Source organism: Poecilia reticulata, chromosome 14 (genome assembly GCF_904066995.2).
Source record: "Poecilia reticulata chromosome 14, P_reticulata-male-v2, whole genome shotgun sequence".
NCBI lineage: Eukaryota > Metazoa > Chordata > Actinopteri > Cyprinodontiformes > Poeciliidae > Poecilia > Poecilia reticulata.
In genome coordinates this window covers 15627564-15647426 of record NC_088843.1, presented here as the reverse complement: position 1 = coordinate 15647426, position 19863 = coordinate 15627564, and the positions used below count along the sequence as shown (strand labels likewise).

General features: G+C 40.6%; 1 protein-coding gene across 5 annotated transcripts in view; it reads right to left on the bottom strand.

The window, feature by feature from the left end:
* specc1 (sperm antigen with calponin homology and coiled-coil domains 1) overlaps window positions 1-19863 on the bottom strand; it is an 89943-nt gene that overhangs the window by 35034 nt on the left and 35046 nt on the right. For all 5 annotated transcript variants that reach the window (XM_008428054.3, XM_008428055.2, XM_017308626.2 and 2 more), the window contains 8 exons: window positions 14548-16100; window positions 13316-13523; window positions 11751-11824; window positions 7997-8172; window positions 2276-2454; window positions 1234-1334; window positions 1057-1132; window positions 148-292 (listed from right to left, as the gene is read on the bottom strand). In XM_008428054.3, coding sequence (XP_008426276.1) covers window positions 148-292; window positions 1057-1132; window positions 1234-1334; window positions 2276-2454; window positions 7997-8172; window positions 11751-11824; window positions 13316-13523; window positions 14548-16100 — 2512 coding nt within the window. The remainder of the gene's footprint in view (window positions 1-147; window positions 293-1056; window positions 1133-1233; window positions 1335-2275; window positions 2455-7996; window positions 8173-11750; window positions 11825-13315; window positions 13524-14547; window positions 16101-19863) is intronic.

Genomic DNA, 19863 nt, shown 5'->3' with positions numbered 1-19863 from the left:
AAAAACTATCACTACCAAATAAGTGGAATCAAGTTGAATGTTTCAAACACGTTTAAAGTGAGAAAAGCCGAATTTGTTTTAATGCTTTCCTGGTAATCACGCTGTTCCTGCGTCTCCAAGCTCATCTTTAGATCCAAATGACGATACCTGAGTTTGCTGCTTCCTCGGCTGTAGCTGAACGATGCGGTGCGGCTGCTGAGGGAAATGGGGCTTTTGATTACACTCTCCAGCGAAGGGCTCTTCCTCATCAGGCTGTTTGGTTTCAGGTCCTCGCCAAAACCTGACAACTTATCTGCGGAATCAAAAGGACGCGAAGAGACGGATGTGGATGCAGAAGAATGTGACAAAAGAGTCGAAAAACAGAGCGTATCCTGGAAATGTTTGCTTCCAGCCAGGAAACTATGTTCCTACAGCGGCTCCTCAGGGGAGGCTTTAGAAACAAATCAACCGTGACACATTTAAGAGCATTTTCAGAGTTGCATTTAAATTAAACATGTTTTTTTCTAGAAGGAAGTGGCGAAAGTCGGTAAGAAACCGGCAGAAGTCGATTGTTTGATTGTCTGTATTCATTGTACTTCTCATTGAGGATGTTGAATCAGCAGAACTTTGCCGTTAAGGTGAACATTTGATCGAGCGTGAGAGCCAAAGGAATTTGAATGAACATGTAAATTTCACCAGGACACAACAAAATCTGATGGTCGGCTCTCTGGGTGAGGACAGAGCTGGCTGACTGGATTTCTGCTTGCTGTTTGCATGTCCTCCTTCACTCTGACCGGCTTCCTCCCACAGACCAGTGCAAGGTCAAAGTGCAATCCTGGCTTGGTCAGAGCCTTTAGCGGAAGGTCACTGCTGAAGAAGCTGGCTGTGTCGAAATATTGATGATTGATATTAGATTTCTGGCTTATGGGAGAAGATTTTATCCAGAATTGTTACAGCAAAAGTGAACAGGAGCCTCAATTCCATATTTTTTGTAGAGAACCAGATCGTTATGCCATGCAACAACCGATCGAATACGGTACAGCAGATCAAATAAGATTTGGACCGAGTGTTACATACCACGAGGATGAGCGAACTCAGCGTGATTTATTCTTTTTTCCAGCGTCTTTGATAGTGGCATAATGTAGGAATGTCTCTAAAAAAAAGAAAGACAAAAAAAAAAAAAAAGTCAACACCAAGCTCCCCTCCACCAAATCCTACATGTGATTTTTTGATGCAGGCTGAAGTTTTAGGTACCTGGATGGGGGAGACGGCCGCAGCTGGTGCACTGCGCACAGGGATCCCACTCAGAGGGCTTCTAGGGGTGGGAAGCACCGGAACCGTGTGACATGGTCCATCTGTAACATCCACGATCAATGTCAGAGTGTGTGTTTTTATGTGTTTCATTAAGGCTGTGGTGTCGCAGCTTACGTTTGGTATATAAACAGTAAAACGGTGAATAAAGAGCAACATTAAGACTAAAGAACAGATCAGGGAGAAAGATGTGGAGACGTTTAAAGCAGAGTTACGTTAGAAAATAATACCATAAGTTTTGCACATGTAAAGGAGCACCACTGACTCCAAAAACTGGGACCGGTAAAACCCCAGAAAATTTGCTTGGGACCAAGAGAGCTGCAGACAGGACTGCTTCTGTATTTGTCACGCCGTGTATTTAACCAGACTTTTTAGTGCGAGATCTATAAAAAAAGTAATAAGTTCAAAGTAAACATTAAAGTCCAATTTCTGAGTTTGCCACCGGCCATGTGGTGCACGAGGTCCTCCAGTCAGATGATCACAGACTTTATTACTTTGACCTACATTAAGACATTTAAGGATATTTTTGCAAATAAAAGTGGCCATAAATTCAGATCTGTAAAAGTGCGAAGCTGGTAAAAACACCCTAGTACATGTGCAGCTAAAGGGGGAGTTATACAAAATATTTGAATACAAATGCATGCCACACTTTCCAGATTTGTGTTTAAATGCTGAATCCCATGAGAAACCATCTAAAAAAACTTTTACTAAAACAGCTCATCAGTCCCGATCTTGCAGCTCATCTCATGTTGATCTCTGTCAAATGATTTTCCTGACTAACACCAGAATGCCCTCCGCTCCCGTCCCCCATCCCTGCAGCCATGCGGCCTGCCAGGAGTCAGCAAAGGCCTGACGAGCTGAGAAACGACAGACATGAACGCTGGAGACCACAGCTGCTGGTCAGCTGTTCTCCTCTACAGCTACACCGATGTGACGGGACGCCAGGCCCGGCCACTGTGTGAGTCTGCGTGTGCTCGGTGCTCACTCGGTCCAACGGTGTCAAAGGACTTAATGAGGGATTTGACGGTCGCTCCGGGCTCTGAGCTGGCATCTTCGCTGGCATCTTCGCTGGCGTCGGCGGGTGACGTGCCGGGGATCACGGAAATGCCGCACCATTGGCCACCGCCGTCGGAGTCCAACGCTCGCCCGTCATCACCTTGGGACCTGGCAGACACAAGAAACACAATTGCTTGCATGGACTCGAGCAAAAACATATTGCTTATGGTGGTGGGAGGGGGATGCAGTCCGTTTCTGATCCAAAATCTTCCATGTTAGTCCTGATGCATCATGATGATGAATGAAAGCTCTGAGATAAAGTGTTCTAAATTTACTGATGAGCTCATATGAGCTTTCAAACACCTGAAAACTTGCAAATCCTCCATGTTTTTATTTATTTTTACAAATAAGAATAAGAAAAATACTTAATTCTTTGCAAAAAAATAAATAACTTGAGCTCAGTCAGACTGGATGGAGATCATCTGAAGACAATAATCTTTCACAGATTCCAACTTGGATTTGGATCCGAGTACTGTGACTGATCAGCTGTCACTTACATTAGTTCAGACTTTACGGGTTTTCATCTGGGCCGTCCTGTATACAAAACCCTCCTCCCCATATTCTCACCGATTCTGATCAGTGAAGAAACCCCACATTATGATGCTGCCACCATAATGAGTCTACAGACCAGTCTACTGTGTAAATAAAAGCCATGGGGCTGGATACATTTTGTTTATTTATTCACCTAATGAACAACAGTCAGACATTTACATAAAACTTCACATACAGAAAAAAAAACAACAAAAAAAAAAACAGCCAAGTCCTTCCTCGGCAAAATAAATTATCACAATATGAACAGGAATGCTCGGCCTCATAAAAAGATTTTTCCAAACATTTCACCTTTTGTTATATTACCTAACTTACTTGAGCACCAGTACCGTTCACTCGGCTTGGATGAGATGGCTTTTTAAAGTTGGGTTGTAGAAAGGACCTCATGTTTCACACACTGTCAGTATGATTCTACAACTCTGGTATGTGATGCTCTCCAAGAGTTTAAACCAAAGGCGAGGAAAATATTTACATATAAACACGTAAAGCTTGTAATTTATCGGAAACTGCTAAAGGTTAGAAAAGGTCCGTGTGGTTAATATATTAAAATCTGATTTTGCAAAAAAAGAGGGAGTATAGAATATAAATATTTGAAAGTGATGTAAATATTTCGGGAACACAGTTTTATTGGTCTATGACTTTAAATTTAGATTTTAAGACAATTCGATTGGTCCAGAAGTACGGCGTTAACAGTTACAGCTAATATATTGGCAGCATGGAAATCATGACATCTGCATGTAAAAATAATTCTACCAACAAAAAAAAAATACACAACTGTAAAACATGGGAGACCTCGAAGCTGAGATGCCCAATTAAGTGTCAATATGTGAGCCACAGCGCCATCTTACGGCTAAAAAATTAACTGCACTCCATTTGAATAGCAGAAGAAAGACCAACAAAAGAAGTTGTCAGTGACGTATTTTATACAAAAACAGTAACAAGATATGAGCACCAAAAAAAAACAACAAAAAAACCCCAAGAGATCCTTAAGGCTCCTGGATGGAGGATGTTCAGTCTGATTTTTTTTTTTTTTTTTGCTGCAAAACCATGATCACTAAGAATTACACCAAATAGTTTTGACATTTTTTATCCTGATGAAGATTTATGAAAACTATTGGATTACCCTGTAATTTGGATTTCTAAAACAAATTACTGCACAACTTTAATTCTGCAAATTAAGGTTATTTTCCACTAGCAAGTCGCGCTCAGACTGGTTAATGTGCAGCTCTGTATTACCCCAGGTAGTGAAGATTTCCATGACACGCTCTGTTCATCACTATGGTGGGCGGGACGTGAGCAGATGTGGTCAACTCTATGCTGTTTACAGCTTCACTCTGCAAAGGAGAACCTTGAGGTTCTGGTTCAGATGGACTCAAATATAAATATCCAGCCATTTCAAAAGACTCAGACTGGCTGATTATTCCTCTTTGCTTGTAAATATTTCCACATTCTGGTACTTTATAGTTTTAAAAGTACAAACTTTTGGATTTTGGTAATGCAGTCAAAACACCAATAGCCACACCCGAACTTACTTTTTTGTTTTTATTCAAAAGAAGAATAAAATTCACATCACAAGCTAATATTATGATGTTATATTATAACATATTTTCCGGACTATAGAGCGCACCATACTATAAGCCGCACCTACAATTTTTATTTTATTTTAAAAACAACAACAACAAAACTAACTGGAAATGTACATAAGAAGAGGACAGCAGAGGACTGTTGAGGGCTGCGTCCTAATAAATTTTAAGGATGCAGTTCTGCGTCTCCAACGCTGAACCATAGTCAAGTTCATGCCGAGTTAATGTGCAGCGGCTCTATTTCCCTCCTGTACTGCCAGATCGATAGCCTTCACCTTTAAAGCTGCATCATATGAGTTTGAAAACATTTCTCCGTCACGCCTGCTGCTAGCATGTGCTTGTTCTAAATGAAAATTAGCACTTTCTTCTTTGATTTCCAATTTTGACTTACAATGATTCACTTCCTGCTAAAGCGCCCCCTGGCGGTTGAAGAATAATCCACAGAAAAGCCGCATCGGGCTATAAACCGCATGGTTCAAAGTATGGGGGAAAAGTAGCGGCTTATAGTCCGAAAAATACGGTAGTTCCGGTGTTTTACACTGTCGGCGTAAACCTGCAGCCCTTGGCAGAAAGCTGACCACAGCTGCACTGATTCTCTCTTCAGAGAGATGAGCTGCTACGTCACAGTTAATCTGCTCCAAAACGTAACGCATGCAATGGTTAATTCCTGGAATTCATATCACAAGCTAATACTATGTAAAGTGTTTTACATGTGCTACCAGGAATGAACCATTCCAGCAGTGAATGGTTCATTTAAACAACTTTGTGTTAATACTGCATGTAATGCATAATGTTTTCTATTTTGCTCTCAAAAGGCAAAACAACAGACTGAACATCCTCCAACAGCAGTGCTTCTATATTTTTTCTAAAGGGATGTGGAAATATTACAAAATTGATTTTTAAAAAAATATTTTGTCTCCTTGCTTTTGCATTTAAAAGCAAGATTTAGCCATTTTCCAATGCTGCAAATTCAGTGATAGAAATCCTTAGCTCTGCCAAACCTAAGACATTCAGCATTTGTTACACACCAGGCCGTTCCATCTTCAATTTCGCAAAGGCACAAAAGATTTCAGTTAAAAAGTCATCCACAACACAAGAATCCAACAGTCCAGACAAAACGAGAACATTCAGTGAGAAAATAAAATAGACTACTCTCATTTAAGAAGTCCCCCAAAATATTTTAGCCATATAGGGAGAAATGAAGCCGTGAAGGCCAGAACGTCCTTCTGCACAGTGACTCAAAACAAAGCTGGTTTCCACAAAATGGAAGTGCAACAATAACACTGTCTTCACATGATGCTGAGATGAGGGTCACTCTAGTGTCCTTCCACTGCCGTCTTGGTGTCAAAAGTGGCTCCAGTGCTGATTCTAAAAAGAAAAAGATAAGAAAATTAAAAATGAATGATGTAGAAAGTCTACTTTAAAAAACAAACAAAAAAACAACACGATTGCTTCTTCATGTCATTTTAAAAAGCCAGACCTCTGGGCATATTTTCCCTCAACTTTTCCATGCACACCTCATAAGATTAAAACAGTCACTCATACAGCCAGATCACCCCGTGATGGAGATGCTATGGATATGTATCTGGATATGTATCTGTGTCGTTAAAAACAGCATGAGTTCAGTCCAAGTCATGCCAGTGCAGCCATCATCATCATCATCCTGCTTTTTCCATCAAAAAAAAAGTAGGAGTGTTATTCATCGAAAACAACAGCAGGTGGCACCAGATACAATCTAACTGATCCACAGGTTTAGAGAGCAAACTGGGAGGGAATGGTAGCCCTGAAGGTGCAGTCAGCCAGCGTATGGAGAAGCAGACAGAGTCAGACAGGCTGAAGAAGCAGCATGAAGCCAAACACAGAGAGGAAGGTCAGTGAGCGTCGGCAGCACACGAGGCGGGGAGCGGCAGGCTGGCTGAGAACTCACCTGGGCTTCAGGCTCGTCAGACGGACGTCTTTAACAGAGACATCAGCTGATGGAGGAGGGGAGCGGACGCAGCACAACGGCTTTTCTTGGGGAGAGTTTGATGATTGAGACGTGGTCTAATACCAGAAACTAAATACACGGGTACTGCTCCGTATCTCGTGCTAATGAAATTGGCTTTTTTTTTTTTTTTATCATTTTGAACATGCTAAAGTACTTAAAATAATAAAGAAGTATTTCATCTGGAGTGATGATAATTTAACAAACCACCATTAAGTTTTGATCATTTGGATTTTCAGGACTCTTTTGCTAAAACACACATAAACCCTCATAAATCCTCATTTTTAATATTTAAGAACTATTTTAGTACCTTTTCACCGTTTGTCACACTACAACAACTTCAACATATTTAAATGGGATTTGGTAAGCTAGACCAGCAAGAAGTAGCTCGTCATTTTTAAGTGAAAGGACAACGGAACAGTTTTGAAATATTTTATAAAAATATGCAAAATGTGGTATGTATTCTACTTTACTGCAGTACTCTTTGTCCAACCAACTGCCTTCAAAAGTATCTAATTCATAAATAAAGTCCACTGAAATGTTGTTTAATCTTAGTATAAATACAGAAAAAAAAAGTTTTTTTCAGATTTTTAAGCGTAGGAAAAAATAAATCATATTCATTCACATTTATGCAGTAGGTGTCAAAGTCATTTCCATTTTAGGCCACACCAAGATCATGGATGTCCTCAAAGAGCCGGTTGTGGCAGAATCAATTAAAGTGCAATAAAATGATCTATTGAAGTACTAAAAGTAGTATAGCTTTCTCTGTATTCAATGAGTACTTCATAAAATCAAATATTGGAATTCTTTTCACACTCACGTAATTTTGAAATATATAAATAAAAACTGATTTGACTAAATAAGTAACATCTAAGCACCCGACTTATCTTGAAGTTCTATTTATTTGGGTCTTGAGGGCCATATAAATGGCTATGGCGGCCCAGATTTGGCCCGTGGACCTTGAGTTTGACACATGACACCAAATAAGATACATTTTTTGGGTTTAGTGTGACAAAATGTGAAAAGGTAAATTAATTTGGCAGTTTAAATATGCCTATAATAAAACTGCAATGACTTCTTCACATGTAAGTGTTTCGAGTGTGAAGTCCAAATGTTTGCCACAGGTCATACATAATACATGTTGAAGAGGGAAACAGAAAGGGCAGCAGCTTTGAGAGGAGTAAAAATACAGAGGGAAAATAAAACTGCAGGAGATGGCTCATTGACCTACAGAGTCTGCCAAATCCCAGGAACACGAACACCGAAGCTCTTAATTATGCCTCCGATGAAAACATATCCTCTCTGAGGATCAAACAGGAAATTTGGGAACCTCTTGAGCAAGAGTTTGTTTCGAGTCGGGATCATTTGGGCCACTTGTCTAAAGATTGTTGCTGCGCGGAGATCTGGCAGGACTCTGGTAGGTATGTCACATCCTGGTACGTTCAGAGAGAAAGGAGCTGCAGCCTGGTGCCTGAGGGGGTTTGGAAGGAGATGGCTGGGTGGGGGTAAGGGGGATGGAAACGGTGGGTAGTACCTGACTCCCTGCATGGCCTGCAGGTCTGCAGAAAGCTTCGCGTTGCGGTCCTGCTCCTCCTGCAGCTGCCTCCTGAGAGTGCGCAGCTCCTGCTGAGCTTCCACTTTGATGTCGTTGGCCACCACCACCGCTGTCTGGAGGTCTGCCTGAAAGCGCCGCCACTCCTCTCTCTCCTCCTAAATACATAAACACATGGATCCGCACAGGTTGAGACACAGCAGCTAATTTATGCAAAAAAAAAAAAAAAAAACAACACAGGGGCAAATAAAAAAAAAAACATTCGATAGTCACAGATCGCTAGTAAGCGCTCCAAAACTGAAGCCTAAAAATAAATAAAAGGATGTTGCTTATTAACAGTATGTTAAAAATAGTATCAATGATTCTTTAAAGTCCCTAAATGGATAAAAAAATTCTCTCTGATAAAGGTCGGCTTACGTGCAGCTGCCAAGACTATTTTAAACAATCTGGAAAAGAGATGAATCTCAGGATTTTAAAGGACTGAGGCTGCCATGCTTGGCTGATTAAACAGTTTTATAAATCCTTTGGGATTTTATCATGAATTGTGCATGAAAGATCAATCAGGATTCTGTCTGGATCTTTTTGCAGGAATCATAAATGATTGTCCCATCCACATAACACCACATCTGACATTAAAGATGACAATATAAAAAGCAATGATTCTTCCAATCTGGAAACAGCAATGCTGTATATGTTTATGTTTGTTTCATTTGCTTGTAGTTTAGGTACGAAACACTTTCCATAAGACAAAAAGCTAACCTTTAGCTGTTGTTGCAATTTCACATCGCGTTTTAAAATAAAAAGCTGTGCTGACAAAATAGCTGGCGACCAGAATGGGTCGATTTTCTTCTAAACTGACTCTGATCAGAAGAATCTAACATTTTTCTGATCAGCGATTGAGGAACTTAGGCTACGGTCTAAAAATGAACACAGAAAACATTTAGGAGGCTTCTAGAAAATAAACTGTACTTTCTATGAAGCTGCTACAACCTGCAAAGTAAAACTTGGTCTGGTTTATTCTAGCAAATAGCTCAGTTCAATCTGCAAGGGACACCTTGTAAGCTAACATTAGCCAATAGCATGTGGTGGATTTACGGACTTACATTCGCTGACAGACTCAGCTTGTTTTTTGTTGTTTCTGAACAACAAAAGAAGAAACTTGGCTGCCTAAGAAATAGTTAGGACTCTTAAGGAAATCCAACAGCTAACCTAAGGGTCTGCTATCACACTATGCTAACTATGCTAATCATGCAAAATGCCAATTTATACAAGACGTTTAAAAACAGTTTAAAATGTCAGCTCTGTCATTTTAAACATGTCCGCTGTGCTAACTACACAAAATGCTGATGCAATATGCTTAAATACAGTTTAAAATGTCAGCAGTGGCATTTTATTTTTGTTTTGAAATATTACTAGAATTATGTTATCACACAAAGTAGAGAAACAGACTATTTGCCGTCCTTTAAAAGTACATTGCTATACTTTTTAAAGAGAAATAAGAATGGGCTAAAATCAAATCATAAGGTTGCTGGTGACTGAAAACTGACCAAATAATTTCTAATTGTTGCTTTTCTAGTTAAAGCAAAGTTGATAAGCTTTTCATGGTGCTTTCTCAAAATAAGAAATAAAACTTCTGTTTTTAAAAAAAAAAAAAATCATATTTTATATTTATAACTGTCAGAATAAGTTATAAAAAAGACAAAACAAAAACCCATCTCTCTACATTCAACTGCCTAAAGAACTTCCAGTAAACATCTGGGATTAATCTGTCCATGAATTTTCTGCAATAAATCTCAACAATTTTGCCAAGTGCAACAACAATACAACCTCATATCATCACACAGCCCAAATGTTTGGACTTGGACTGAACACTTACTTTCCTTTATGGTCCTAAGTCCTAAACTAGGTTCATTTATTTAAAATAATAATAATAATAATAATAATGGTACTCATTTGTTGGACCACTATCCACATTTCCACTCTGTGATGGTTCTGAGCCAAGAAAGGTTACATTTAAAGTTTCATTTGGAAACATTGCTCTGTTATAGTGCCTGACACGTGTTATGGGACAGATATTAATGTTGCGCTCTGATATGACAAGAGTCCAGACCGGGCTACTAACCTTAGAAACACCAACATTATTCCACATTTCTTGAACTGTTTAAAAGTACTATAAACCACAGAATGAAGTTACATTATGACATTTTGCAATACTTTAGTCTCTATCAGTTTGCAGTTGATCGGCAAGATCCATTCGATAATAAACTGCATGCGATTATTTTGTCTCCACACATGGAGCCCATGTTTTATCAAGATCGGCTCGTTAGCCGCTCAGGCTGCTAAAGGTTGGTAATTTGTGTCACACTGACCTTCTTCCTTTTGCAGATGTTTTTGGGCATGAAAAGCAGACATGAGTTCAAACCGTCTACTGGGATGTTGCGTTATAGCTGGCTTTAGCGGGTTCCAGGAAGGCTGAACATGTTACAGAAATGTTGTTCTGTTCAATTCTTTTAAACTTTTAACCCCCCTCTGTTATGGAGTATGATAGATTTGGAAATGTTGACAGATTTTTGGACATTTCAGTTGGGATGTTAGGATTTACATCTTCTTGGGATTTCACATGGAGACTGAAACATCACTAATGTTAACTATGCTAGCAGGAGATTAAAAGCAACTCGTAATGTCAACTTTGTATCATTTTATCTGTTGTTTAACATTAATCTCTCTCCCACAAGGTAAGCCTTCTGCTCGCTCATGGCAGGAAGGCTAGAAAAAAAAAAGTCAACGTTGTTAATTCTGCTTCTTCAACATTAGAAATCAGGTAAAATGTGCACTGGTTCTGACAAACTTAACTAAATCTCTCATTGTTGCATCTCAAAATAAAGTCAACAAGTCAACTTTTTCAGAAACAGTAATACTCACCACCTAAACTTAGAAAAGGAATTGGAAAACTCTGCTAACATGCGGCACAATGCTATCTGACCAGAGCTCAGTGGAAAGATTTATTTTGGCATGAAGACAAGAGAGGAAAAAACAAGCCAAAGAAATCATCCTGACCTCCAAGTGACACCAAAAACAGTGTTTCTTTGGAATATTGATTTCCAAAAAATTGTGTCAGTTTCGAACTATTTTATCCATCTGATATTTACGCAAAACATTAAGACCTAAAATGTTTTGCGGGTTAAATGATGTAAGAAAAACATGCGACTGTGACAGCATGAGTTTTGATTAACCCAATTTTTTCTCACCCCTCTGTCTTTTCTATTCTCACACCGTTTCCTTCACTTCCAGGGACCTTTGGCATCTTGTCAGGTGTCAGTTCATCTAACTGACCAAATGCACTGAGGTGAATATCAGATATGACCCATTTACTCTGAGATGATATTTATGATTTGTTGGCACATATATAAACTCAACAAAGAATTCTGCATACCTTACTATTATCTGATAATTGTAAAAATACATATTTCCTAAAGAAGTCTGAATGGTTTGGTTGATTCCCACTTTTAGGTAGGCGCCGATCTCCGCCGCTCCAGGTTCGGGGATCAGAACGCAACTCCCTTTCGATCGGCCGGGGGCGACAGAAATTCAAATGTAGCACATTTGAATTTCCAAAAATAGCAGTTTTTATAGAAATACGGTGAAATATTTTATATCCAAACGGATCCAAACTGAAGCAGCAATAATTAGTTGAACTTTTGAGCCCAAGCAGAACGCCATGTCACAGATTTCTTACCTTCATCTGTCGATTCAAAACCTTCAGCTGTCGCTCTGCTTCGCCCTTCTGCTCCTCAATCTTTTTGACAAGATCTGCAACAGCAAAGTTCAGATATTTAAAAGTAAAAATAAACCCAGCGTAACAAACTAAACATACGTCCTGTAGTAGCAGTCACCACTATAGTGTGTGAACAGTTTGATTATGTTAGAGAAACGGCAGCCAACTCTTCTAAAAATAAAACGTCCAATAGCAGAACTATTCTTGAAGTACGTCTCGGTCGCTTCAATAATATTATCAAGCCAATATAACTTGCCCTGATTTACAGCAGTAACATTAACGTTTTTTTAATCAACGTTAGATGGGCTCCCCTTTACACTCCCTTGGATGTTTAAAAAGTCCTCCTGGGAATCGGTCTGGGCAGACTGAGCTTAAATAATCCTACAGCCCTGCAGTAAATCCTGCACTTATGGATGTGCAAACCTTCAGCTTTTGTAGGGACTGTGGAGAGATTTTCTTCATGGCTATTTTCAAAGTATTTATAATGTTCATATCCCCATCGCTGTATTGTGCATAGGCCTTACATTTTAATGGTGGAACTTGGAATATAGTTTTACTATGTTGAAATTTTCCGTGACATGAGCAAAGCGTCTTACAAACACCACATACCCCAACCATGCGCTCCAGTGCAACAAATGGCATGCAAATGCTACCAAGTGTCGTGGTTATGATCCTAGATTATGTCATGTTACACTATGCAGTCACTCTGTCTACCCTGCTGAAGATTCACTCACTTCAGCATGAGAAACGTTTGAAGGGGATTCATCTGATCAGCTTTCTGATTGTTTCAGCTAATAACCATTACATTAGATGGAGCCCTTTATAAACTGTTGAGCATGTAACTTAACCCAAGATGATCAGTTGATTATAAAATATGAAGAAAAATCCAGAGATGGGGACCATCAACAAAAGTAATTAATCATTATACTGTAAACTGTTATGCCAATTACTGTTTATGCCAGCTACATAAACTTTTAAAAAAAAGTTAAAAAAAAAATGCATTTTGCTTCATCTATATCAGGGGTCACCAGAGTGCTGCTTAGTAGGCAATATGTGGCCCACTAATTGATTTTGTGTAAGTCTAGAATGGAGCAAACCTGGTCTGCAAGCACTGGCACTTTCTACAAATTATGGAGACATTTTCACAGACAAAATCACAGATCATTTTAAAGTAAAAAAAAAAAAATAAATCAAAAGGTAGAACGCTAATAATTTCCTGTGAATCATTTTACTCACCAGGTTTTAAGTTAATCTCAATATTAAAACAAAAATGACCACAAAAAGTGTGATTTGCATCACTAAGCTGCACTATGGTTAATTTGGAAGGTTTAAAATGTCCTTAATTAGAATTTTTTGTGACAAAAATTTCATTATACTGAGAAATCTATTGCGATAAATAATAAACAACATGACAAATGCCCAGCCCTAATATATAGTCTCTCATTTTCTTGTTTTATTTTGATGCTAGCTTCGGTTAAGACGCCACGCAACAGTGCATAACTAAAAAACCTGCGATCGGTACATACTTTCCATGTCCAGGACCGCCTGGTTGGTGTGACAGTTGACCGCCCTCTGCTGCTCCACCTGGTCCTCCAGCTCAAAGATGGTCTCCTTCATTTCCTTCACTTGGTTCTCCGCTTGAACTCCAGCTTCCTCCAGGGACGTCACCCGGTCGCTCAGCTCCTGCTCTCTCTTCTCAGCCTTTTCCTGGACCTGCTGGCATGTGGACTCCACCTGTGTATGGACACAATGTTTATGAAGTTTGTGTGTTTATGTGAGCTTGTGCAATGTACTGAATGTACTGCATCTGAAGTCGCTCTAGGTCATTTTGTGGTGTTGCCGTTTCTAAATACGTTCAAAGGTTACTCAAGATCACTTTCGTCTTTCTCACTTCCATGTCAAATTAAAGTCTAAACAGAACAAAAACCATCTTATTTGCTACGACTATTGAAGTCAGAGGAGGATTATTGTGGTTGTCTGGGAGGCACATCTCTATGAGGACAGGATGCTAAAACCAGTAGATGATGTAGCCACTTGGGACGTTCCCACAGCTGACGCCAAGAGGCTGAGACAGATTAAGATGCTTGTCAGGGAAGTTATGGAGTCACCTCAATTTCACATCCAGTTGGCAGAGGACAGCTGTGTGACTCAAGGGATCAGACTCGGGTGAACAAGTCTAACTATGCTGTTGGCACCTCCGTCACCTCCCAAAATAATGACTTAGAAGAGACACACCTAACACTGTAGAGTCATTACCAGCCCTGACTCACTGCTGTGTTTGTGAGAGGTTTCTTTGGGGGGAAACCAAGGAAGCTAGAAACAAAGGATTACAGTTTAAGAGAAGATAAATATCACTGAAAATAAATACTAATGATTAGGATAGATAGATCCAGAATAACTAGACTCTGTGGTCCCATGACAAACATGGTGGCTTATCAATAATAAATTAAACGGCACCAACCACAGCCGCAGCCTCAATGACTAAAAATGTCTTGGGATCCAAAAATATTGAACCAAAATGCATAAGATTAATACAAACACTTTTAGGTATTTTAAATTTTAGATAGTGTTTTATTGTGAGTTGTTTATTGCTATGTGCAATTTCGTTCCTTGCTGCTGAGACACATCATGAATTTCCTCATGGTGGGATTAATAAAGTGCCTGTATATTATCTATCCATCTATTACAGTAATTAAATGCTGAATCCTTGAAAAAACAAATCCAACCTCAGTCGGTGTGTAAACGTCTCCCTCCCTACCTTTGACACTGTGGCCCGCACATGCTCAGTCTCAGCCTGGGCCTTCAGCAGCTCCTGTCTCAGCTCGGTCAGCTCCACCTCCAGCTTGTCCCTCTCAGAGTGGGCCGTCTTCAGCATGTTCTGGAGCTCGGTGCTGTCGCTGGCGCTCTGCATGGCTTTCAGCTCACCGACCTTCTGCCTCTCTATGTCCACCTGCGCCTTGAGCCTGCTGTTCTCCAGCCTGAGACACTCCGCCGTGGCTTTGTGTTCCTCGGCAGCTTGCGATACCTGACTGCTGCTTTCCACTTCCTTGTCCAGTTGGGCCTGCAGCCTGTCCAGCTCCTCCTTAAGGCAGCAGACCTGCCCCTGAGCCTCTTGGTGTTCCTCTTCCAGAGCCCTCAAGCTACCAGTCAGCTGCTGCTGGATGTCCACCAGCTTTTCCCGTTCGAATCGAGAGCTCTCCACCAGCTCGGCGTACCTCTGCTCCAACTCGGCCAGCCTCGGCCCTTGACTCCCCAGCTCCTGCTCCCTCTGGGCCTGAGCCTGAGCCTGTTCCTGGACTCTGACGGCAAGCGTCTCGTTCTTCTGAGCCATCACCTCCAGACGTTCTCTCTGCTGCTGAAGCGACGTCTGCAAAAGGCGCTTCTCCTCCGCCAGGCGCTCGTTCTCAGCAGTTAGCTCCTGCACCATCTGCTGCTGGTCGGCCAGTTCCTGCAGTGTCGCCTGCAGCTCCTCCGCTGTGCTGTGATGGCTCTCCTCCATCTTGTGGATCTGCTCCGTTAGCCTCTGCACTGACGCATCCTGACCCCCTGACCTGACCGCCGTGAAGTCGTCGCCGCCACCACTGCTGCTGCTGCCTGATTCGGAGCGCGACGGGAGCTTCTCAAACTCCGAGGAGTCCGGCGATGGCGAATCCTTGGTAATGTCGGAGCTGGAGGAGACGGAGGTTTTGAGTGGGCTGGCAGTGGGGACGAGTTTGTCCTTTTGAGAAGCTGAAGGCTCTGAAGGGACGCCATTCACCAAGGTAACAGATGAGCTCGTCTTTTTACTAGAAAGAGGAGAAGCTTCCAAGCAAATCAGCTTTTCCTTCAATGTCTGGTTTTCTTCTCGTAGTCCTGCTAGCTCCCTCTGGAACCTCCCGTTCTTCTCCCTCAGCTCCCCGACCAGGACCAGGGCTTCAGCCACCTGCCCCTGCTCACCATCAGCAGCATGCGCTTGGTCTGAAACAGAACTGGGGGAAGGCAACGACGAAGCAGGGGAGGTTTTACTCTTGCAGTGCTGCAGCTCTGTCCTCAGATTGTCGATCTCCAAGTCCTTCGCCTTAGCTTCAGCGAGAAGCTCCTTCACCTGGCTCTCCAGCAGGCCCCTCTCCTGGCTCTCCGCGTCCGCACGGGGTTTGGTTGAGCTACGTGTCTGCTTTGCCAGGGTGGAGAGGCTGGAGGTGCTGGAACTGGTAACGATTCTCTTAGTAGAGGAACTCCTCAGCTGATCTCTAAGGGAAACCCGATCTCTCGTTATAGAGGAGGAGATTTCTCTCGGAGCAGGGATTCCAGACTTCTTGGTTGTCTGCACACCTGCAACACAAAATCAAAAATATTAAGCGTTTAAATCAAGTCCATAATGTGAAGTTTAGACAGCAATTGTGCAAGATAAGCATGTTTATTTGTACATCACGCATAAAGGCAATTGAAAGCAGTTTCAAGAAAAAGCAGGTAATTACACCAAAGATATGGAATACATTGAAAGAAAAACGTCCAATTCAAATATGATGTGAAAGAAAAGACACATGTGAATTAAAAACAGAAAAAGTGATAAACTTATATAAATATTTTTATATTTACATTGTGGTTTATGCTTTTATATATATTTTACATTTTCTTTTAGTTTTTCTCACTACAGTTGTGTTTTATTAATAACTCATCCATCCACTGTCATTTTATTTCTTCATCTTTTTTATGTTGACTGTGTTTATTAATATCTCATGTTTTATGCATTTATTTTAGACTTGTCTGCTTGAAAAGTCCTACAGATAAAAGCTGACTGATCAAAACAGAAGAAGAAAATAAAACATTCAAATCCTCCAAAACAGAGGAATATTGTGACATCTTGTATAATATATACTTTTTTAAAAATGTAATCTGAAATATCTAGAACGTTACTAAATACAGACACGTGTGATTTTTTTTTTCTCTGTCACATAAACGATTCATGATCCCCTTAAACAAATCTGCCACTGCTCTTAAATGAGGTTTTAGGAACTTTCAAGAATGTTGTGACACTGAAAACAAAAGATTTTTAGTATCAGCATTCAGCTATGCAGGAGTCATGAATAGAGAGTTTGTCACATTCATAGTTGCATTAATCAGCACTAGGATCACTGTGGCCCAGTCACAGATTGTTCTCCAGCATCACATCTGCCTGGTTGTGTGTGTTGCTGTCATTCATGACTGCAGAAGAGCTTTGGCATTTCAAAAGGCATCAAAATGTGGGTCACGAGGACGAAACCTTTTCCAGAGCCCTCTGAAATATAGAGAGTATTTACTGACGCCTGGCATGAGCTGGATGTTTCCTGAAAATGCTGTATTGTTTTTTTTTTTGCCCATCAGCAAACAGCAGCACAGACACAAGGGAAGCGCTTGTTTCAAAGGATGACAAGCGGTCGCTGTGCACGTGGAGCAATTCAGGCACAAAGCAGCTAAAGCAGCGAGCGGACAAAGATAGCAGTGTGTGTATCACATTCCCGCATCATCATCATCAAACCCACAAAGCGAGAGGCAGACAGACAGCCTGTGTCAGGAGATAGACAGCGCATCTTCCTGATCAACACGGTAACACACTTTCAGTAAACACAACACACACACGCACAATCCCTGAACAAATGGCCCAGTTTGGAGTGAAAATCCTGTCCCCCAGTGGAGTAGTCCACCACGGATCGACACATTGCAGAGCATCCTCTGACTGAGAAAGCAGGAACTGCCAACCTTGGCACGTTTCTGGGGCACAGAGCTGTTTAGCATTCCTCCAGTAAGAGACTGTGGCTGCAGACTGAGGGATTTCATATTAATTAATTTTAAGCATTACAAATATGTAAATATATCAATCTATCTGAAGAAAACAAACATATTTATGTAGGAGCTTTACCAGGCTGTGCTGGTTCTGAACAGCATGCCATTCGGATGAAGCAGATACGTCACAGGGGAAACTTTAAAGATCCAATGGCTGCCATTAAACATCCACAGTCACTTACGTCTGAAATTCACAGGGAGAAAAAAAGTCCTGAGTGGCAGAATGAGGCCAGTGTGCGCTGTTAAATAATGTACTCTTCTAGAAGACATGAAAGCTAAATCAGCACGGTGATATAAATTACTCTTTACTGTGCACTGGAGGAAGCCAAAGGAGATACGACGCATCTAACAGTTCATCCCCATCTGAGACAGTTTTCATGGCTGTCATTAGGTTCCCAAATGATAGAGATAACATCCTGATTAAGATCAGCCCTTTTAACTACGTATAAGCAGGAGAGCAAATGTTAAAGGAGCAGTATTATGTGTTTCAACATAAATACTCCCATTTTATAGCACAATTAAGTCACCTTCAGTCGTTATAAAAATGTTTTCTACATCAAACATGACTTAAAAGAAATGCAAGCGCCTTGAATTTAAGAAGCCTCTGCTCTTTTACAACAGTCCGCCTTCAGCACGTCGTCACAACAATGTTCCTCTGTCAAGCGTTTAACGTTTCACTGCCTCATATGATGAGTTCATGCATTTCCACCAGATGTTTGCCAATTGTTGCTGGCTAGTCTGAAGGAGCTGACTGGAAGAAACATGCATGCAAGAATCTAAGCAACACTCCACAAATATTTTTGATGAGGGAATAAAGTATTTGCTCCCCTCTACACATTCATTACAAATCTGACATCAGCACAGCAGGTCAAAGCTTTACAAAAAAACAGAGACAAAACATCTACTGAAAAATCCTGGTTGGTAACAGTCCTTTTTTCCCCATTTCTTTTAATGACCCGACACCATCTGAAGCTTAAAGTCACTGATTATTAGATCACAAACCTTTATAACATGACATCACCACAGATGATCATGTGCACAAAGTAATGTCACCAATATTTCTCTTAAATTTTCTTCAAACAGACAAACAAAAAAACAACTAAATACATGCTGCTCAAGTTCTGCAGTCGTTTTCAAAAAGGTGGCTTATTTTGTATTATTTTTTAATAAAATACGCAACAAATAACCACACTAGAAAGCAGAAAGAGTTGAGATTAGATTTTATGTAAACAGAGAAAAAAAAAGAAAAGAGGACATAAAACATGGTTGTGGTGGATTAAAGAAAGGAGAAAGTAAGAGATAAAAAGCTGTAAGGACAGCAAAGACGGCAGTGAAAGAGACAATTAACCTCCAGTTGCTCCAGTGGAGCTGCTCTGGGGCCATCGTTAAAAGACTCCCAGGAGAGTTTGACCAGACCATAGTTTTTATTACCTTGTTCACTTAGGTAATAAAAACATAAATGAACAAGGTGCATGAAATTATTCTACATTCTCTCCTGATTAAGAAAAAAAAACTATAATTCCAATTTTAGTAATTTATTCAAGCAAAACTGTACTTGTGAAAGACCATTAGGCGTCGGTCGGTTAACGGCATTAAAGTATACTAATGTTTTGGATAAAAGTGTAGTAAAGAAATTTCCATTGCATCATTTGTACGTGTTAATTTCTCTTAATTTCTCTTAATGGTAATAGTCACTTATAATGGAGCTCTAAAAGTGTCTGGCTTTGAAACTGCTATAACTTTCCTGCACCTCCCCTTCCTGATGCTACCACTCATTAGTTAGCTGAAAGAGGATCCTATATTTTCACAAATAGACATTTTGGAAATACTAGCAAGTCTGAAAATCATGGGCAGTCAATGTGTGGACACTAGAGGACCAACACCATCACTCTCCTGCTAATGCAGTTTGAAACAGTAAGACAGCAGCTGCATGCATGTTAAGCAGCTGGTTGCAGGCTAGCTACAAGATTAACCAACTAATTAACTAATGAGAAAAATCAGCTTTTCGGTCTCGGCCTGAAGACTGGTGTCGAGACTACATATTCAGTCTTATTTTGTCTCAACAATTTTACTTCTCCACCTCCTTTTAATGTTTAGCTGGTTGTATAAGCCCTGAAATAGCTAATCTGTTGTAGGCTAGTTTGCTAGCCTAGCTTACTGATATGTTATTTTACATTGGCAGCAACAACTTTATTATTATGATTGCAGCAATGGTTTTGAAAATGGTCTCTCATTGGCTCATAGAGTTAGTCTGGTCGCCCTCAGCATCTTG